Below are 22,178 nucleotides of genomic sequence, written 5' to 3' on the forward strand. Positions count from 1 at the left end.
TGTCTAGGGCGCGCGAATGAATTTGCTCGTACCCGCTTGATGTGTTAGCATTGATAGCGCGCCCGCACCGTTCAGTTTCTGCCGAGAACAAAAGGAAAGGTCCTGTTGGTAATCTACTGGACGACTGAGAAGTTTCCTGTAAATCTCTCCTGTCAGCCATTTGAAAGCGTTGTAATGGCGGATAAGGAAGGTAAATTGGACACAGTGGACGTCTTTATTGTTGTCCGCAGCGAGCTGCACTGTTGTTTGTCGTGTAGCGTTAGCTGCTGGGGCATTTAAAGTAACAGTACTAGCTGCTAGCTGTCGTTTCTCAGGAGAGAACGTCGCTCCCTATCAATCAAAGTGATACGTTAATAAATGCTTATACATGCGGTGAATGGTCTCCGTTCGTGTTTACAATTTTTGGTTTCGTATTTCTTACAGTTGATTCTGTCTACGCTGCATGCTACTATACAGAAAGCTAGTTAGGTCATAGCGCGGATGCTAGCCGACCGGCGGTATCCTTCCGTCCCCTCAGATACTGTGCGTTGGGCAACCCGTTGTTCATGGTGGAGCATCGGGCCCTATTCATGAAAGGTTCTTACGCACCAGTTTGTGCTTACACATTGTGCGGTATCTTTTTTTCGCTCATTTAATTCTCAGAGACAGTCAGCCGAGCTTGGTGGTTCTTTATATCCGCTTACAACTGCCATTTGTTGTGCACCTCTGGTATCTGTCGTTCACAAATGCTTGTAAAGCTTTTATTTTACAAGAGGGCTCAAAAGAACTCAGCGCTTCTAACAACAAATCTGCGTGCTAGAGCATTTCGCGAAAGATGGCCATGCCAGGCGCTCTTCTCACAATACCAGCAACTAGTGAAGAGAACCTGTCAGTTTCCTTGGATTAAAAAAAAAAAGTCTTTTTTTTTTTCAATTGACGTATCTTGTAATTAATTCTGTAATCAGAACATGAACTGTGCTTTAATGTCACAATTAACCTTGTCTTTCATTCTTAACAGGTGCATTTGATGATGCAGTTGAGGAGAGGGTGATAAATGAGGAGTACAAGATCTGGAAGAAAAACACCCCTTTCCTGTATGACCTTGTTATGACTCACGCATTAGAGTGGCCCAGTCTCACTGCCCAGTGGCTGCCGGATGTCTCCAGGTAGCACATACATTGGATCAGTTGTTAATGATGTAGTTGTACAAGTCAATGAGTCTTTGAATACTTAATATTATTATGATACAGTCAGTATTTCCCCCCCCCCCCCCCCCCCCCCCTCACTAGGCCAGAGGGGAAGGACTACAGTGTGCACCGTCTGGTCCTGGGCACTCACACCTCTGATGAACAGAATCACCTGGTCATCGCTAGTGTCCAGCTGCCCAACGATGATGCCCAGTTTGATACCTCACATTACGATAGTGAAAAAGGAGGTTGGATATCTGTACAATCATGTGTTAAATACTGCAATAACTTGTGTTCCCCTTCTTGTGGGTTACCACTGGATACATCACCACAGCGTCCTTTCGCTGAAAGAAATCAGCTGCTTCAAACGGATACAGTAAAGATATTTCTTTGTCCTCTCCTGTAGAGTTTGGCGGTTTTGGCTCTGTCAGTGGAAAGATTGAGATAGAAATCAAGATTAATCATGAGGGAGAGGTGAACCGTGCCCGATACATGCCGCAGAACCCCTGCATCATTGCCACCAAGACACCCACCTCAGACGTGCTGGTGTTTGACTATACAAAGCATCCCTCAAAGCCAGGTACATGCGTCATAAAAGTGCTTTGTTCAACTCTTAAATCAGTTTTTGTGTCCTACTGAAATGCTTCCGTCAGTCACATCCTCATTCTTGTGCATCTGCCCCTGTTTATGCTGTGAAATAAATGTGTGCCCGTCTTACTGTTCACAGATGTGTCAGGAGAATGCCGCCCTGATCTGCGTCTCAGAGGTCATCAGAAAGAAGGCTACGGCCTCTCCTGGAATCCTAATCAGTCCGGCTACCTGCTGAGTGCTTCAGATGACCATGTAATAAGAGACGACTTAAATTTCTTCATGAAAGTATTCCCACATCTTCAAAGAATTGACCTATTTAGTGAAATATTCCTTGCGAAGACTTCATACTACATCTAAGTTTACTTTGATCTTGGTTTCCTCCATCTGTAGACCATTTGTCTGTGGGACATCAGTGCCGTGCCAAAGGAGGGGAAGGTAGTCGATGCCAAGACGATCTTTACCGGTCACTCTGCAGTGGTGGAAGATGTCTCCTGGCATTTGTTACACGAGTCGCTCTTTGGATCCGTAGCAGACGACCAGAATCTCATGATGTAAGAGGCTTGATAATTAGCATGCGGATGGAAGGGTACATTTGAAGCAAGTAGTTTATTATAAAACAGTAAAGGTGCTCCCCAATCTAGTGGTATAACGTGAATCTGCTGTTGCTGAAATCATGTGAACGAACAATTTCATCTTTCTTCTTTTCAGTTGGGACACTCGTTCGAACAACACCTCCAAACCCAGCCACGCAGTCGATGCTCACACAGCCGAGGTCAACTGCCTGTCATTTAACCCTTACAGCGAGTTCATCCTCGCCACCGGTTCTGCAGACAAGGTCACGCCGCATTTCGCCACACATCACCTGCTTTGTTACAGGCAAGAACATCTTGAGATGAAGGGAATCTGACAGGTTTCTGTAATATTTCTCTCCTGCTTGTAGACTGTGGCCCTTTGGGACCTGAGAAATTTGAAACTGAAGTTGCATTCCTTCGAGTCCCACAAGGATGAGATCTTCCAGGTAGGATGTATATGGCTCTTCATGTAATCAGTGCGTTTAATCCTGTTGGATCAACTGAAAGATGAGAGAACAAACGAGGTGAAATCTAGAATAAGGCTGGAACCGTGCGTGGTTGAAAAATGTGGAGTGTGAATTATTTCGACCGCGTTCTGGGCCACGTAGAACTTGTTTCACTGACCAATACAAGAATTAGCAGTGGGGGGAAAACTGTCATACAAAAATCATTTTGAAGAGGGCATCTCTTTGAGTGTTAGTATGGAACAAGTATATTAGCCGTGAATGCTACAAAGTGACACATCTCAAGCAGACTCGTGCAACTCTTCAAGAGTAATTTTTCAAACAACTTTGGATGTTCAGCGTCTATGACGGTAATCACACTGATCTGATTTGTTTGTTGCAGGTCCAGTGGTCTCCCCATAACGAGACCATACTGGCATCCAGTGGAACAGACCGCCGACTCAACGTTTGGGACCTCAGGTAAAGAGTTTTTCAAAAAGCGAGATGGAGAATATACTGCTTAATAGCTCCCATCACATTGTTTGAATCGGATTTTAATGTCTGTCTCTTTGTAGTAAAATTGGAGAGGAGCAATCTCCAGAGGATGCAGAGGACGGCCCACCTGAGCTCCTGGTGAGTCCAGTCGGTGCTTGCCAGTCTTTCGACTTACTGACATTCCTTGTTCGTCATATTTACTGACAACTGTGTATTTTTTTCCACATCGTAGTTCATTCATGGGGGCCACACGGCAAAGATCTCTGACTTCTCCTGGAACCCCAACGAGCCCTGGATCATCTGCTCGGTGTCCGAAGACAACATTATGCAAGTGTGGCAGATGGTGAGTCCATTAGAATCACATTTTACAGATTAAGTCTTAGCTAGGTTATTAGTCAACCATGTAATTCTGTGACAAGAACAGGTTCAGGTCTCCGACAGCAGCTGATGGTAACGTCAGAAATACTCCTAACAGTGGTCGGGACAGGCAGCGCTACGTTTACAGAGAAACCTCGTGTGACGGGAGTTTGCCCGACATTTCAGCAACCGACCACCTTGTTAAAATCTTAAAACTTGATTTTGATTCAACATTTGGAGCGAGAGGCAGTCAGAGCAAAGTAGAGGGGGTCACTCGTGTGCGCATGTCTGACTCACACGTCGATTCTCTCCAGGCAGAGAACATCTACAATGATGAAGACCCCGAGGGGTCAGCAGATCCCGAAGCCACAGCCTAACACCTCGTACCTGTTACATGTTATAATCTACAACATCATCAAGAACAGCAACTGGGCCACCTCAGTAGTTTCACGTCTCTGCCACTGGTCATTTTCATCGTCAGGACACTATCTCCCCAAACTGAGCGTAAGTATCAGAGAGCAGAGGGATCATTGAACCTTCTGCTCCTGCTTGAACGTCTCGGTGTCAAAACGGTTTCTTTCATTTGAGTAATTTATTACACTTGGAATCACCAGTGTTTTTCAGATAGGATTACAGTAAAATATGTATTTTTGTAATCAGATTGTCTCTCCCTTGTACATTTGATGGAAATGTTTTAACTGATGCTTTTTCAATAATAAAATGCTTTTGTAGTACGTGTGTGAATGTGTTAATTCATGGGTGTCCGTGGCTCCATTGGCATGTTTGATAGTTGTACATAGGAAAAGGCGCATGACGCAAGATGCAGATATTGATGTACAGCATGCTGACGGTAGCTCGTTAGTGAAGTCTGCAGACTCCACAGGTTCGAACAAGTTTCTTCCACCACTTAAGTTTCAGTTGTTTTCGCGAACCAGAAATCTCTGGGGCATCGTTAGAGCTGCGGCGGCGTTGAAAGAACTGCACCGTCAACATACGAACTTAAGGTCTAAAAGAGTAATAATCAAAACGGGTTCTCACCGCTGAGGTAAATGGACCGGTTATGGAAACAATAAAAGCAAATAGCTTTCAAAAGCTTACAGGACTTTTTTTTAAAGAAGTTCTTTTAAAGCTTCTAGTTATTGGTTTCATAATTTTTAAGAGCAGGCACCTTGACTCTCACACGCTCAATCAAATGCTTTCCCAGACAAATTATTTCACAATGACAGGCAGTAAAAAACTAAAAAACAACTATTTTTATTTTTCATATTTTGCCAGGGAGGTTCACCGCGCTTTCTGGAACACCTGCCAGACAACGTCCGTGTCCGTCCAACCTTTGTCTTCGTCATCCATTTGTCTGTAAACGCTTGTCTGTGACTGTGTTCTGTTCTGTTTGATAAATGGGGGGATCTTTTTGCAAGGTTCAGGAGTCGTTGTGAACAACTGGTTCATTCCTCATCCTCGGACGTGTTGGAGTGTGTGCTTTACCGTTGTGGTACTTTCCCGTCTGCTGAGTTTTCTTCTCACTCCATTACTCTGCGCTGCCGTTTGGTTCCTCAGCAATGCTGCCCTTATAAGTACATGGCCTCCTCTCCGCTCCTCACCAGAGATGTGAATTCATCAGCGCCAGTCACGTTACAATGAACACAACCTTTATTCATAACAAAACCTTTTCTACAAACTACAGTCTGTGTTTATAGACTGCTTAAAAACATTTGATTCTTATTTCTTAACACAGCTTGTTTGATCTGTGTAAAGTGCATGAAAACTTAACTACTGCAGATTAAAAAAAAAAAAAAACCACTCGAGTTTTTAAAATCACAAGAACCTTAAATCATGTTTTCTCTTTGTGGTCACACTTGTGTTCCTCAATGGCAATCCTGTAAGAGGAATATTGATTATTGCTAGTAGTTGTTGTTTTTTTGGTGTGTTTTTTTTTTAATGGTGCGGTATAAATCATCAAATCTCACTTGTAAAGGAGGAGTTGTTGGTAAGGCTTTCTTTCAGCTCCTCAATCTCTTTGGTTTTTCTTCTTTGAATCGTCAGCTCAGTCTTTAACTCTCTGCTGCTCTCCTCCAGATAGTGGATGGTCTCCTGTAACAAAATTTTTTTTAAAATTAAAAAAAATGGCTGGATTGTTTCCCCTCTTCTCTCCATGTTATATTTTACCCGCTCCACGTCATCTTGCTTACCTTATATTGCCCCACATCCTCTCTCCCTTGTAGGTGAATCAGTTGAGTTTCTCCTCCAAACAAGTCCTCTGGATCTCCAGCGTTTGCATCTCTGCCCTCAGAGGCCTCAGCTGGGCCCTCAGCTCCTGGGCCTGCTCTTTGGCTTTCACCAGTGCCCCAGCTGTTGCCTCTTTCCTCTTCACCAGTGCCAGCAAAACAGGCTCATACCTGGTCAGACCGCGGTGGAACATGTAGTCAGATTCTTTACTCCAGTAAAATTAGCCATACATCATGTTGAAACACTCCAAATTCTTTAATTAGAGCAGTCAAATAGCTACTAAATGCTCCATATGTGAAGTGGGAAATGCAGTGCTAGGGGGCACCTTTCCTCCAGGGCTTTCAGGCCGCCCTGCAGGTACTGCTGGATATCCCCACACGAGTGCCTCTTGCACTGTGTCATCTCGTCCTGCGTGTTGGAGGTCTGGCTGGCACACTGCACTTGAAGCTCTGTTTGTAGGTTGAGGAGCTCTTCCTGATGGGCTGACTTGACCTGGGAGCCCTCTTCCATCAGCTGAAGCACCAGGGAATGCAGCTTTTCCTGGAGCATAGGAAAAAGAAGGTTTTATATGGACGCTTGCATGGAATGTGACACAGATGGCTTATCTTTGAGGATTTCTTACCTCTTCTCTTTTCAGCAGCTCCACCTCACGGTGCTGCGTGTTCAGGGCTGCCTGGCTTTGAGCCCCGTCCCTGGCCATGCTGAAAAGTCTCCTCTTCAGCTTTCTGAGCTCCTCCTGGAGCCCCTGTCTCTCCAAGTTCACCTTCCACATCCTCCGCTCCTCCTCTGCCCTTTCCCCCCTGAGGTTTTGAATCTCCTCTTCCTCTCCTCTCTCCTTCCCTCCTCCTCCATCCTCAGTGCAATCATCAGCTCGCTACTATGCTAGAAATGTGCTCGTATGTCTCTAGTTCCTCACTGCCCCCCTCTTCATCCTTTTGGTCTTATGACCCCTCAGCTCCAGCACCTCCAGTAGCAACTCCTTCCTCCGCTTTTCTAAGCGCTGTACCTCCTCTATGCACTCCTCCATCTGAGACGCTAGTGCCGCTAAGTCCTTCAAACCAGGCTGCACATCAGCACTGTCTTCGGGTGGAAACTCATCCACATCAGTCTCTGCTGTGCCTTCCTCTTGTTTGTAACTTTATTGGGAGACCCGTATTCTTGCTTCATGGCCTCACATATCATTGGGTCATTTTCGTTTCCATCTATTGGCATAGATGAATTGAAAACTCCTCAAACCCTGACTTCTCCATTCTCTCCACCGAGAGACCCCTTTGGTTGACACAACTGAAAGAAGTCTTCTGTTTTTCCTCCCTTTGATTCTGCTTTCCTTGAACACACCATCATCTGCCGCATGTTGATCCGTATAGCGTTGGAGTGAAGCTGTCAGGCTCTCTGTCTTTACTTGAGTGGGTGCAGGTACTGCATCATTGTAAAATTGTGGCTTCTTACTAATGTGCACATATTCCTGGCTTTCATCATAGCCCAGTCTTGCATCTCGAAATCCATGTCGGCCTCTTCCATGCAATTCTCCAGCATTTCTAACATCCCATCAACTGACCCTCGTACTCCACCATGTTGTCACTCAGTTTGTTACCAGCTGAAGTGAGAGGCATGTCGGTTCGGCGATAAATATCTGTGGTAATGCCACATCTGTTGACAGTGGAACTCATTCCCTGTTCCCGAGTCCGTCCGGATGGTCTTCTGTTCCAGCTTTGTCCATGTGTGTGTCAATGTAGCTAGTGGAAAGATATGCATGGGCAATTGTACCTGTTTCTCCATCACTCACCATCTCGGCTTCCTCTTTGCTCTGAATCGACTCACTCAGACTTGTTTCATTGTAACTGGCTGACAAGTGAGAGCCAAAGGGGATACAGTGAGTTCCTCGCAGCTCTTCAGTAAGTCGTCCATCTCTTGCAAGTATGGCTTGATTAAAGCTGACTGATTCAGCTGCGTCCCAGCAAAAGTGAGTCCAGGTTGGACAGTGCTGCTCTCCACCCGCTGCCCCACCAGAACTCTGTCTGGCTCCCCGTTCTCTTCTTGGATGAAGAGAGGCTCAAACCAGAAGTTTTAATGCTGTCATCAGGTCCTCCATTTGCTTACACTTCCTCTTGAGGTCACTTTTGATGTATTGGTCTCTTTTAGAACCAAGATTCATACCCTGACAGAAGCAGATGAAGATGTTAGACAGCTGATGCATCTAAAATCTATTGTCTCTTGGTTTTTGCCTGAACTGATGACATGTCTCTGTAGGCACTGGGTTAATAATTTGGCTAGTCATCATGTTAAGATATGTCATTAGCACATGTGGGGTATGTGGAGTAAGGCAAGGGAGCTGTTTATGATAACGACAGCTGTCCCGCAGATGCCCCCATGGACCAACTGACTGTTCAGCAATGGTCAGACACACATTTTCCATTCCCATGAGCACTGCACACAAACACACACAAGCAGCTTCAACGCAGATTATTACATTACATTAGCGAGCAGATTGTGATAGTGGTGTCGAAAGATGAGCATTAACACTTTCCCCCTGTGAATAATGTGGCTGCAATTTTATCCTTTGAAGCGTTTGCCAAGACTGGCACACAAGACCCAAACTGAACTGAACTGACCAGCAGTGTCATTAGACAGAGATTTGTCATGTAAAAGGGCATGGACAAGACAAGAGTGATGTTAATCTGATAGCCGCTGGCAATGTGAGCAAACTCTGACAGTGTTGTGCTATGCCTGGCTGACCAAAGCTCTGGGGAAGACATGACCAGCTGTCTTGCTGCTGGACTGGTACTAGGCCCACTCCCTAGACCCTCCACTACCACCCAAAGACTGCACTGACTACTATTTGATGTCCATACAACACACAAGCTTCAATGGAACATTCAGTAAAACTAGGAGGAACTCTATTGTCTACTATGCTTACGATGTTTAAATTGCTTAAAGAGTTCTACTCACTTGCCAGAAAGATGGGATTTTTCGTCAGTGTTTCCATTCATTGACCATCATGCAGCAAACACCTTCATATGTCACCATCAAATACATTATGACTTACTTATTACTGCACGCGCCTCATTCCTCTGCCCGTGTGCGGTATGTTGAAGGAATCATCCGTTACGAGAGGAGATGTGGTTCAAATGACAAAGCAGAGTGAGCGAGTGCAGATGAAGTGAGAGAGCAGGATGAAGACGGTTGACCCAGCCTCCTCTCTCTCTCTCTCTCTCTCTCTCTCTCTCTCTCTCTCTCTCTCTCTCTCTCTCTCTCTCTCTCTCTCTCTCTCTCTCTCTCTCTCTCTCTCTCTCTCTCTCTCTCTCTCTCTCTCTCTCTCTCTCTCTCTCTCTCTCTCTCTCTCTCTCTCTCTCTCTCTCTCTCTCTCTCTCTCTCTCTCTCTCTCTCTCTCTCTCTCTCTCTCTCTCTCTCTCTCTCAGTCAGAGTGCAGCTATGTGTGACCATGACTACCTCAAATCTGTTTAGGTTTATTAATAAACACAAGGCTGGATGAGAGAGGGGCCGCGACAGGCTGTTACTTGCCAAAGTGGACCGTTAAGAATGGCCGGACGGACAGATATTTATGCCTGCCTGGAGTAATCTGCTTTATTTTTTCAAAAACGTTGGAATAATGAAGGTGCTGAAATGTGAATTTTAATCAGTCATACAGCAGCGTTAAGTTTAGGAACATCAGGACGTCTCTGTGTTGTTCATGCTGGTGGGGCGTGAGGAGTCACAGCTGGGAGCTTGTATTATAGCTGTTGAGAGGTAGATGGGTGTTTGGGTTTATGACGATAGAGAACATGACTCCAGATTCCACCATACCCCCCCTATTATCGACAGGTCTCTAAATAGCTCCCTGTGCTTTTCCGGGTGCTTCCCATGGGAGGATTGGTTTCCACCTAAACTTCTGACCCCGACAATGACCAGGCGACAGGTGTTCGTTCTTCTGTGGTCCAAAGAGAGGGCCGAGAGGATGAAATAGAGCTGGAGACGAAAGCTGTTGTGGAGGGAGAGCACAGGGAAATAGCTCCAGGGAAAAAGGGTGGGGACTGATGATGGTGAGACAGACCAATACTGTCTTCTGGCTTGCAAAAAACAGCTCACGTGACTCCAAGTTGTAATTATGTGTTCCCAAAAACTACAATTTAAACTCATTTTGCTGGCTTTTTTTTATATATATAATTCCATTTTGGCACATTTTCTGAATTGTGGTCATGGGTTGCATTTATGTTTGCCGTTGCTTCTATCGTGTTTCCTCTTCAACATGTTTCATTATATAGGAAGCTACCACTAGATGGCTTCACAGTCTAATTTTAATGCTCCCATCCTATGAGGCCTGGAAAGGCTGCCTATTGTTGACCAACCAGTTCAGTCCAGTCAAATTTCAACCTCTGTAGTCTATTATAAGCTAGACTAGAGGATGACGTAAGTGATACAGTTTTTTTTCGTGGAATAACACCTTTCTCTTCTCTTTCACTTTCTCCTGCCAATGGACGCTAACTCGTCGCTGATAAACCGACTACAAATCCAACTTCAGATTATTTACATGATCTTTTTATTAGACATACTTGTATTTGCAGTTCACACACTGTAGAGTTCATGTTTAACATTCCGGCTCAGTGTTTCCAAGACAAATTTGTGTCCCTTGTGTCCAAGGGAGGATGTCATGCTCTCTGAATTCACCCTTGTTGACCACTGTGACTCTGTGTTTTGGCAAGTCTGAGACAGTAATTTACATGACGTTATGTCCAGGGATTATCTGTTTCAACACACAGTTCAGCACTGTCGCGCTGATGCACACTCACAGCCACAGGGGTCTAAAGTCTCTCTCTCTCTCTCTCTCTCTTTCTCTCTCTCTCTCTCTCTCTCTCTCTCTCTCTCTCTCAGCAGCTCCATAAAAGCATCAACTCTTTAGCTAATTTTTGTCGGATTTCTTTTGTTTCCTTAAGGTGGCAAGGGGGCTAAGGATGGAATGTCCCACTGAGACAGGCAACATGCAGGACCTTCAGTTGGACTGCTCCAATCTGCATTACTGTCCAAGCGAATTGAAACGTGCTGTGTCAGCGTGTCAGCGTGTACGTCTCATCCTCTTTTTCTCTTCATTCCTCACTCATATAAATGGAAGTAAAGCCATTATCCAGAAAAAATGTAACTGTCTTGTTCTGAAATCCATTTCCTCGACGCTACAGAGACGGTATGTTTGAATTCCCAAGTTTCTGGGGTTCAGTGTGTACGTATCACTTCCTGTTGATTACCATCCCCAAGGAGCTCATATAGTTGGTGCTGTTTGTCTGCTAGCAGGATTAACCAGTGAGTTTTCAGAACAGATCCCTCATAAAGGTGCATGATTTTTTTTTTTTGGATTGTTTTATTTGGTTGTTTTTAGCTGTGTGTTTCAAAAATTAATGGATGGGTTGCGGTGAAATTTGGTGGCAGAGTTACTGAGGAGCTACTGACACACGGCTGTATAATGGATGACAATCTATTAAACAAGTCTATAAATCTATATAGCAGCTGCCAAAAGGAATTTTATCGTTCATGTAAGAGGTAAAAGTATAGCTGAAGGGCACCTGGATGACTATTTACTGTGGGAGTGAAGCCAACTTCTTGTCCTCCAGCACATTCTCTCATTGGATCTGGGGACCATCTGATAACAAGCCTTCTCTACTGAACTCCTGTTCCTTCCCTGGGGTCTGTCACAGTGTGCATCACACAGCATCGTCTCACTGCGGCTAAGTGTGCTTTAATGATGGTGACCTTAACTGGTGTTTATTTCCCAGAGTGCCTCTGCTACAAAAATTGTCAGCCACCATCTTCTTCCTGTCATCGGCCACCCAGTGTTTGCACCCGTGAACTTTTCATGGTCTTAAGAGATCGCTTAAAAAAATGAAGTAGGGGTGCCTTTGTCTGTCTTCTGTGTTTTTCCACTATCCTGGATTCGGGGTATTTCCTTCATTTAAAGGCAACAGACAAACCCACACTTTAAAAGATTCAGGGCACTGACAGCTTGTTCACGTTGGCTGACTTACTCTTTTATCTCACGTAAACTTAACTGCCTCTTTTCAAATAAGGTTGGGATTTTCACACTCTCGAAACAATTTCTTTTGTTTTGAAAGTGACACACTGTGTGATTTTACATTGTTTTTACACTGATTACTAATATGAATTTAAAATTAAATTGTACAACAATATAAACAGATAATGCAGAGATGTGAAATCAGAAATACGCTATAATATATATATAATATCTGGAGTAACAGCAGCAATCTGTGTGTATGCATGTGTGTGTGTGTGTGTGTGGGGGGGGGGGGGGTTCTTGCGCTATACATACACTATAGTTGTGGTGAATAGGGAGCCCAAGGAGAACAGGAATGTTTTGACAGGAAGTCCTGTTCCCTCGGATGATCTACAGCTGTGTCTGATGATGTGACATGTACAACCCCAGAGCAGACCTCCGCCAGCCCCACTGTGGACACTCACATCAGCAAAACACTTGCCCGCACAACAACATACAGATTGGAAGAGCGTGTCTCCATTTTGTAGGAATCCATCAAATTTGTGCCTTAGGCTGTTGAATCCTGTTCCCACGTTGGACTGCAGTCAGGTCAAAGCCTCTGTGAGGAGGACGGACATGTAATCCAGCTTCTCTCAGGGAGTTCAAAACCGTCTGTGCAGAGATTCTCCATTTGTTTGAACCATGCACTTCATCAGCAGTACAAGAAGCTTGTCTTAGACGGTCCTGACATGTGGCATGGATGTTCATTCGATCCTGAACAAGAGTTGTGACATGTCTTTGATTGGTTGTGGTGCCAAACCGCTGGAACTGATCTCAATTGAAAATTGGACATTTACAAAAAAAAGACCATCAAAAGAAACACTTTCATCAGCGCCTGTCTCTTCTGCACTTGTGCAAGAGAAGGATGATCCTGGCAAAGTTTGGATTTGAAGTGGGGGTTTTAAGTGTTGGCATTTTCACAAGTAGCTCCATCTAAGTTCATGGTAGTATTGCATCAGCACATGCAGCAGCGCCATTTTTATTGTCCTTTGTAACACTGATACCGTAGCACCATCAGACTATTCTCACGAAATGACACAGCTGAAAACGGCTGATAATGAAAACATGCGACCCTACCATATTTTCAGTCCAGTGACCACAACTGCAGAGTATACTAGAATAGATTCAAAGTAGTTCCGTACATTTTTATAAAGGTTTTGATGATTTTTTTTTTTTTTTTTTTTATGAAGTAGAGGCTCGGTTTACATCAGCATGTCAGTGGTCATCTGTTGAACAGGCAGCGCACAAGCTTTTTGTATAACATCATGCCTCTTAATGAGGTCATTTATCTGATGAGAGTCCTTCCAATAGTTACGGGAGTACTGAGTAACAGGAGTGTTCCATGCGCTCCAGGGATGCCAGTGTTCGTCTGCTGGTTGGTCAGTACAGCATTGCTCACGATTACGCTGTATGCAGGCATTCGAGGTTTCCACGTGATGAAATGTGTGATCATCCCTGGACTCCTAATAAACACCATCATCTGGCCATGACTTTGATTTTTAATGTAAGTATTGTCATTGTGCCTTGCGTAGGTGTAGGAAGGCGTCCAGGAACCCAGAAATAAGTTAACATTGTTGAATGTCTGGTTTGCTCACCTCAAAGTTAGAGTTTGAATGAGTTTCGGGTTAAATGCTCGGAGGTCTGTTACTGTGTAACTGTACTGTAAAATACTGTAAATGTGGTTAAGTCAAACTTCAGACCTTTCAGCGATTTGTTTTTCATCATCAAACGTGTCAGTAAATACCACGATGAGGTTCACCTCTCTCCAAGTGCCTTAAAAAGACGGATACTAACAAAAGACGGAACAAGACTGCAGATGTTGTCGTGACCATCAATTGTTATCATGTGGAAAGTACAAGAAGCGCATACAAAGGATTTGCGTCCATGGTTTAATTTGTTCGTAGCTCCACATTAGCTTTGTGCAAATGCCTACTGAATTTCCGCTTCTGATTTTTTTTGAGATTATCATGTCAGAGCCACTAGCATGGCCATAAGGTCTTCAGTCTCTTATTCTCAATGAGTGCACGTGGATCTCCCTTGACATTTAGTCAAAAAAATATATTCCTCTGGTTGCTCTGCTCTCTTCCTGGCGACACTTGTAGCTCAACAGTCTGTTCACCTGAAGCTTGCATCTAAACCTCAAGAGATTACGTGTTAAATCGTGACTGCTGAGTCACTGCCGGGTCGTGCATGTGTGTATAATTGGATTGGACGTCCCTGCTCACGTCCTTTAAAGGAGCTGCGTGTTGATGTTAGAGGACCTTAACCGCTCCAGCGGAACTGTTAGTTTGAGGCACCACCGTAAATGTTTAGATGGATATTCATAATAAAATAAGTTTATAAGTTTTTACCAAAAGTGTCCTGTCACACTCCGAACAGCACAGCACTCTGATGGCAATTAAGCTCTTAATCCCCTTTGTTTTCAACAACGGCTTCACTGGAGAGAATCACTACACAGGAAAAAAAAAAACAAAAAAAAAACAGAGTCACTGTTTTTAGTTCTCTTAATTAGATGCTTTGCTTGTGCCAGTCCTTTTTTTATAGATCTAAATCTAAATCTAAATATAGGTTCGTCAGAGGTCACCTCAGGTTTTTCTGGCAGTGGCATCAGTGCCTAAGTTGTATGACCCTGTGGAGGGACTGGAAAGGGTTTAGCTGTAAATGTAGAAATGGAGAGACAAAGACAGACAGACAGAAAGAGAGATGGATGGATGGATGGATGGATGGAAATCTGTGGCCTGTTTTCGTCCAGTACAAAACAGCACAGCAGCAACCACACCCTCTCAGGAATTCCTGCTGCAAAAATATTTCATGTCATTACATTTAAAGGAGCAGTTCAGCCTTATCGTGACAAAGTGGATGTTTGAGTACCTCTACTTTCCAATGCCACACATTATTTGAAAAACTAATAATATGTGACGAAGGGAGATAAAGATATATTTTACATGAATCTATAGTCTGTAACATTGGATTTGATCTAATTTTATGATTAGTGAAACAAGACACAATTACAAAAGCCATGAATTAATCACCGATGAGATGGATATTGATTACAAAGATATATATTGAAAGAAAACACACTCACGCATACTTCCTCTGTGCAACGTTAGATTAGATCAGCTACAACTGAAAAGTCAAACCTCCAGGATTGTTTAAAGTACAGTAAAACAAGGGTATCTGGCTCTTCCAGCCCAAATATTTGTTCTGTTTTTGATTCAAGCAAAGTGTGTGAGTGTATGTGTGTGTCTTCCCGCGTGTGAGTTGCAGGCCAGATGGCTCTTTATACAGCCAGTGTGTTTGGCTCTATCCACTCCTGGATTCAGAGACATACTTTACTGTCCACTGTGAGGACATTCTCACTCAGCACAATGTAGGGTTTTATATGCTTGCTGTGATGGTTCTTTGTTTTCACACCCCGTAATAACACACGTTCCCTGTTGAATCTACGTCTGTATGTGAGGAAGGGTCAAGTCGGTTCCAAGAAAGAACCATTAAAAGATCAGCGTCAACTTGTCCAGGCAAAGCCCAACATGGGTTAGCTAATGAAACTGATGGATGGCTTACAGGTCAGGAAGCTGATCCATGCTAGGAGTTCCACACACGGAAATCCCGTCATGCCTCTCTTCTCCAGATAGCATCAGACAGATAGAAATCTCTCAAACACTCAACACGGGTCACCGTTGCAGTTCAGTTCCTCCTCTGTCTTTGTTACATCACTGCTTCCCAGTTGAATGAGTCAATAAAATGTGAGCAGTAGAATCAGCTTCAAAGCAGCAGCTCTCATCAAAAAGACATACCCAGCTAAACATTCTCAGAAAAGCTGCAGAAAGTCTTCATCCTTAAACTTTCTCAGACTGTCAAGATGTGGAGCTCTTTAAAGTCTGGGGAGGACATTATTGTGAGGACTTTCAGGGATGATCTGAGAATGTTTAGGGAATATATTGGGTTACCATATATAGGGCAGTCCCTGTAGGTTTCCTGGAGAAAGTTCATGTACCCTAGTTAAAGTTTTGAAAACACACTCTGTGAAGGGGATGCAAAGATATACAGTAGATAGAACCAAGAAACAGCGGCTGGTCGCTTAAAGCTTCCGCTGTTGTCATCAGTACTGAAAACCTTTCTGAAGAACTACAGGCAAATGTTTCATGAAACATTCTCAAAACATCCCCTGAACACGTGCCAAATAACATTCCCTAACCTTTAAAAAAACCATATTTGACATAATGGAAAGACCTAGAGGGTCCGTAATGAAACGTACTAAATGTTCCCTTCTCATTCACAGAATAATTTCACCCTACCTATCAAAGGAGTGTGGGCATGTTACAAGGCAATGTTCCGTGCAGCAGTGGGGAACTTTTTCCTCTTATAAATTCCTAAAAGGCATGTGTTCATATTACTTATAGAGAACCGCACTGGAACATGAAGTCGTACGGGGAGCTTTGAACTGCAGGACTCTCTTAAACAAAAGAGGATCTTTAAAAAAAAAAAAAAAAAAAAAAGTTCTGCAAAGTTTTGGTATGTTTTTCAGTTTTACAGTACCTGAAAAGAACGTTACGTAAGGTCCTTGGAACATGTGGGTGACAACATGAAGTGCACTGCACGGTCTGAAGCAGCATGTTTGTTGACATGGCCGGACTAAATGGAATCGCAGTGAGTCAACTCTGAATTTATGGGTTTGGTTGAGAATTACTGGCAGAAAGGCCAGTCCTCTCATAGCTCTTACGAATGTACACTTGATTATTTTGGAATTTTGTATTTTGTCATCCAGACAAGGTGATGTGCTGACATGAGAGGGATGTAAACTGCAGTGTTTTAAGGAGGTTTCTTTGTATTATAGAAGAAGAGAACTGCTTGTAAAAAAAAAACAAACAAAACAAAAAAAAACCAACAAAACTGCCTTCTAGGCTTTTCGCCTCGTCTGGCTCTTGGACAGAATTGTTCCCCAGAGGCGCCATAAAGAAGGCAGAAGAGAACTCTTACAGCTATACTTTCAGCGGGTTCAACTATTCTCTCTTTTCTATTCTACTCAGTCTACTCAGGAGAGACATAACTCAACGCTGTTCACATGGATGCTCACATAACCTTGGTGATATGTTTTTGTCAGGCGCAGAGGGATGTGGGGGAGACAGTGAGTGGTCACATCCCTGAATGAGGGGAACATGCCTGGACAGGTAAAACTATTGTGCATTGAGGCAATTGTTTTTCCTTCTTCCCTTTTTCTTATTTTGTTTCCACTCACACAGTTGATCTTTTTAATTCCCTTCCCATGCTTCTTTTTTAAACCAAAACCACAGCCAATAGAGCCTCGAACATCTATTCCAGTCCTGTGCTGTGGAGACAAAACTGTGTGTTGCAGAGTCTCCTCTGTGTATTCCACAGCTGAGTATCAACCTGGAACTTCTCCTCTCTGAATCTATTATTACATGCCATAATTCTCTTTTTGTCCTCATTTCTCTCTCTCCCACCTCTTGTTCCACCCTTCCCATCCTCCCAGTCGGTAGATGATATAAATAGTTGCCTGTGGAATGTAATTTCAGACAGTTTCCTTCTTTTTAAAGCTTTTGATTACTTGTTAGAAACAACTTACTGAGGGATAACATGCACACACGTTGAAGAGGTTTGAGAATTGCGGTGGAGTTTTGTGTTTTGGTGGGTTTTCAATGTTTCAGTATTTTATTCTTTTGGCCAGAGAGAAGCAGTTGGTGCAGAAAGAATGTGTCTGTTGCAGGACAAAGGCAGGTCGCGAATGATAATGCTGGTCTGAGAGAGCTGGGCTTAGCTCCACCGGCAGTATGGATTTCCTGCCTGCTGCCTCCTTTCACTCACATCTAACACACGGACATACACACATACACACACAGTTGGTGTTGCTGTTGGTAGCATGTGTCACTGTGTGATTGACAGTTTGCGGCATGAAGAACTTCTTCTGCAAGCGGCTGAACCCTACCGTTCCGCCACATCGTATGACCTTGGGTTTTGTTTGATTTCTTATCAGCATTCATTTACCTCATTCATTCCACGACGTCCACTTTTTTTTTTCTCTCTTTGTGTCAGAATTAGTAGTCATGATCAAAACAGACAATCAAAGTTCATATGCGTTTAAAGGAATTCTTTGAAATGGAAAGAGTCTACAGAAGGCTTCAGAAGTACTTGAATTTTTTTTTTTTGGTCTTAAATGCAGTATTAATGCTCCTTTAAGTTATTTGCGTGATCATCTGCTCTCCAAGCAAAAGTATCAACAATTCACGACAGATGCAGCTGTTTCTTGTCTTTAACAAGCAAGAAAGGTGTGTGAGGTAGGAAACACAGGAGGAAAAAGCAACAGTTGAGCTACAAGAACAAACCGTGGAAAAGAGAGAAGAGGTCTACCGGAGGATTGGTAGTACATTTCCCTGTAAGCTCACAGGGTTCTAGTTAATGATTTGGTACCTCTCGCAACACACACACATACACACTCTCGCAGAGCAGACATACATGGCTGTTTTCTGTTGCATCACCATGGTAACCTTAAAACATTTCAATCTGTTGAGCATGAGTGAACTAAACTATGACTCATTTCAAACCCCTCCCAAGAAACAGTACACGGACGGGTCCCCCCCCCCCCCCGATCACTCACACACAGATGCAGACACACACACAGACACACACACACACACACACACACACACACACACACACACACACTACACAGAATATTGTCAACATGCAGCACAATTATGAGTCATCTCATTTCTAGGAAAGAGCTTTTTGCAGTTTATTCCAAAGGGGGACAGTGTGATCCTAAAATGAAAAAAAATTAATGAGTTTTTTTAATTCCTTCCAAATGTAATAGAATTAATTAATTCTTAGTTCATTCTCGGTTGTGTCCGCACAGGAGATAAAGCAAGAGGCTACTGACTATGTCCTACTTGAGGAACTGAAGTAGCAGCATATGAGAACCATGCGTTCCCTTTTTTTTTTTTTTTCCTGGTCCGTCTTCTATCCTCAGGTCCTGCACCGTAATTAGTTCAGGAATCCCACAAGACAAGTAAACCGGCTGCCTCATCGCAGGAGCTAAAAGGAGACACGGAGCTGCAACCACTCACCGGCTAGATGGATTGAATATGACGGTGCAGGAGTTAGATAATACAGTTAGAATTTATAACATAAACCAGGTGTATTTAATCACTTCTGATCCAGATCCATTTTTCTCAGTCTAAAGTCAATACTTGCTTTAGGTAGGGAACACTTGAACTGCTATTGGCAGTGGTACCACTGCATGGAATTCCTCACCTTTTTTTGTTACTCGACGTTCACCAGAGGAACAATGTTCTTTGGGTCGTAGAAAATAAGTCTGCATTTACAGCGTTCAGTTTGAACAGGTGTTTCCTAAGAATAGATGTTTGCCATCGCCATCTTTGAATTCCTATCATAAATATTACAGAGAACGTGGTCTGCGTCAGGATTTGTAAAGTGTAACCACACTTAAGAGCACCTTTGTGATTGCATTGACTGGCTGTTAAAGTGATACTTCAGCCGAAACATGTTTTTTTTTGGGGGGGGGGGGGGGGTTGCCTTGCAAGTACTCACAAAGATGTTTTCCCCTCCTGATTCACTTCTTTATGACTCCAGAATGCAGAAAGCGCCAGCCATGTATATCTAGCTTGAAGCTAATGCCGAGCTAACCACAACTACAGCATAGTCTGTTACCTCGCTGTATGCTCAGCAATGCACAAACACTTTGAAAAGATCAAATAACCAAAACGCCTATTTATAAGAACTTCAGAGGTAAAACACACTTTTTTGGGTGATGTTTCACATGAAGCTTTAACAGGGGTATCACATAAAGTTTACTCTCACACCCAGTTGTGCCCTAAATTTTGGGTTGGATTGATTTATTGTGTATCGGTAATACTGGGTAGTACCGATGTAATTCAGCTGATACCCTGAAAACTACAGGTTCGGTAGCCAATCTTAACCCGCGGATCGTTGAATGCTACCTCTCTAACATGTTAATCCTAGTGGAGGCAGGGCGTTACTCAAGAGTTCGCTTCCTGCTCGGTTAGTATTTCAACCATCATCCACGAAGAGAACCTTTTTGCTATGTTGGCAATTTGTATTGTAGGCTGCAGGCACAGGTGTGTGTTCTACCATCACTGCAACACCTCCTCCACTGAAACCAGATGAGCTAGACCTGCACTCCACCCACTTCTAAGTGTCTCCCCCACCCACTCACACAGACATCTATTGACATCTTCACCACAGCTCAATTCAACACACCTCAGAGATGTTTTCTTGATGAATTTGTGCGCAGCTGGACAATACTCAAAGGTACATGGCCCCTTACGCCTCACCCTACCTGTCTGTCTCACTGTGTGCATTTGTGTGTCATGTTTAACCAGAGGTATCAAGTTCCCAACTGGCTTCACAGTGTCAGCAGAGGGACTCTTTCCTGTCCGTAGAAACTCAGCCGAACCTCTTCGCCAGTATTGGTCACTGGACTGCATCATTGTATTTCCATGGGAACATTGTCATTTTTCTTAATGACTCCTTCTATTGTCTGTGAAAGCAAATTTTAGCAGTCTTGTCTTGCAGTTTTCTTTTATTCTTGGTTTAAATGTGATCTTGTCCAAGCCAAGGTTTGTATATTTTGTTTCCCTAGCCGCCATGCGTCTTTGCCACCCTGGGGTTCCCCTCCTCAGGGAGCCTTCTATGACCACACCTGATCCTAGGAAAGGAGGATAGCAGAAATCCAAAAGGGGGCCAAAACTAGCAGTGACCCGTATAGCTGAAGTGAAGGACTCAACGCTAAATCCCAGCTGTTTGGAGTGTGAGGGGAAGCTGGAATGGTGCAGCTAACAGCCCTGTGAGAGGTGGGAGGAGAGGCTGGCTCTTGGACAGAGGGAGGGACTGACTGTTCAGAGAGCATGATGGAGCTTCATTCACACTGCTAAACACACATGCACGCACACACACACACACACACACACACACACACACTCCGCAGGACTGTTCTCAGGCTGAGAGAATCGACTGGAGCTGAGGAGTGGACGCATGCAGGCTGAGTAAGTCTCATATAGTTTGATTATTTTATTATCTGTGAATTTTTCTGAACAGAAGAAGTATGTGAGTGTGTTTTCTTTCAATACATATCTTTGGAAGTACTATGCATTCCTCTTCTAGTTTTGTTGAATCAGGTTTCTTACTTTCCTAAGGTACATTCAACACACACGTTTCTACTGATGTGAACCACATGTCTCTCTCACACACACACACACACATACACACACACACACATACACACACACACACAGCACACACATACAGCACACACACAGAGCTCCTCCCTGGGGCTTCAGCGCTACATACACAAAAATGAGTGAATAGAAAAAAGGGAGTGTGTGTGTGTGTGTCTGTGTGTGATGGGGGGGCAATTGATGGGAAAACTTTAGTCGCATAATGTGGGAATGGTTTTCATACATCCCCAACAGTCAGGCTGGTTTTATCCTGTGCTCTGCTCCTACTTACTTTCCTTTTTGTTTTAATTGTCTTGTTATGGTTTATTCCTGTTAAACTCCCTTGTTTTTGGTATAATACTTAATTCCTCATTCCATTCTTTTCTCTGTAATATTTTTTGTTGCTGTATTATTAATAATGCTTTTTCTTTCACTGTTACTCTCTATCTCTCATCCTGCTGATCTCATTGTTGTCCCAGGTGGTGACGGACAGGAAAAAAGCTACTCTGAGCAAAGTTTAACAGAGACAGAGGGGTTTGTCAAAGCCTGGGAAGCAAGGAGGTTTCAAAATCGTCTAACCCACTCCGAAACAGAGGACACGCTCTTTTGGGTGGAGGTATTGGGCCTTTGCTCCCAGGACCAACCTCCAGGATGTCCCGGAGGAGGTCTACAGGCGATCTGGTACCCAGGGACATATCTGAGATCTTAGCAAGGGAGGCAAGGGCTCAGCGTGGGCAGAAGAAGTCGGGAAGCTCCCTGGGACAGGCCTTCAGCTGGCTAAAGGGCAGCCGCAAGAAGAAGAGCATCGGTAATGGACTGAACCGAACTGCTGCTGGTGTGACAGAGGCAAAAGTGGGACTTCAGAACCAGGAATTTGCAAAAGGTGAGTAGGTTATCACCATATATGTTACTTTTTTTGCATATTAGGGCTTTAGCTTTAGAGGTAGGATTACATAACAGAAGGTTTTCAACATATGCATGCTGATCTTACTGGTAAATAACTATTGCCTAATGTGAAAATAACTTATCTAAAATGAAGCACGGGTAGTAACAACCCCATAAGGGAATTATTCTCA

General features: G+C 43.7%; 3 protein-coding genes across 4 annotated transcripts in view; 2 read left to right on the forward strand and 1 right to left on the reverse strand.

Moving 5' to 3' along the window:
* The first annotated feature begins 24 nt into the window (after positions 1 to 24).
* rbbp4 (retinoblastoma binding protein 4) lies at positions 25 to 4,357 on the forward strand. The gene is made up of 12 exons (XM_086192543.1): positions 25 to 190; positions 998 to 1,145; positions 1,269 to 1,414; positions 1,573 to 1,746; positions 1,894 to 2,009; positions 2,148 to 2,308; positions 2,466 to 2,592; positions 2,698 to 2,775; positions 3,176 to 3,252; positions 3,348 to 3,405; positions 3,500 to 3,610; positions 3,939 to 4,357. Exons 1-12 carry the CDS (start codon positions 175 to 177, stop codon positions 3,999 to 4,001), a joined length of 1,275 nt encoding a protein of 424 aa, XP_086048669.1. The 5' UTR covers positions 25 to 174; the 3' UTR covers positions 4,002 to 4,357.
* An 896-nt stretch (positions 4,358 to 5,253) lies between these two features.
* sync (syncoilin, intermediate filament protein) lies at positions 5,254 to 8,266 on the reverse strand. Its single transcript, XM_086194348.1, is given in 12 exon segments — positions 5,254 to 5,501; positions 5,592 to 5,715; positions 5,814 to 5,857; positions 5,860 to 6,020; positions 6,176 to 6,390; positions 6,473 to 6,669; positions 6,672 to 6,732; positions 6,767 to 6,986; positions 7,310 to 7,400; positions 7,403 to 7,553; positions 7,678 to 7,902; positions 8,231 to 8,266. Coding segments are annotated over 12 exon segments (1,587 nt in total). The 3' UTR covers positions 5,254 to 5,439.
* Positions 8,267 to 20,831: 12,565 nt separating this feature from the next.
* nhsl3 (NHS like 3) overlaps positions 20,832 to 22,178 on the forward strand; it is a 40,086-nt gene continuing 38,739 nt past the window's right edge. For both annotated transcript variants that reach the window (XM_086192638.1, XM_086192639.1), the window contains exons 1-2: positions 20,832 to 20,931; positions 21,582 to 21,985. In XM_086192638.1, the coding sequence (XP_086048764.1) occupies positions 21,754 to 21,985 (232 nt within the window). In that variant the 5' untranslated portion in view covers positions 20,832 to 20,931; positions 21,582 to 21,753. The remainder of the gene's footprint in view (positions 20,932 to 21,581; positions 21,986 to 22,178) is intronic.

This window comes from Aulostomus chinensis, chromosome 22, assembly GCF_037954235.1.
Source record: "Aulostomus chinensis isolate RoL2024-O1b breed Wild chromosome 22, RoL_Achi_v1.0, whole genome shotgun sequence".
In the NCBI taxonomy this organism is placed as follows: Eukaryota; Metazoa; Chordata; class Actinopteri; order Syngnathiformes; family Aulostomidae; genus Aulostomus; species Aulostomus chinensis.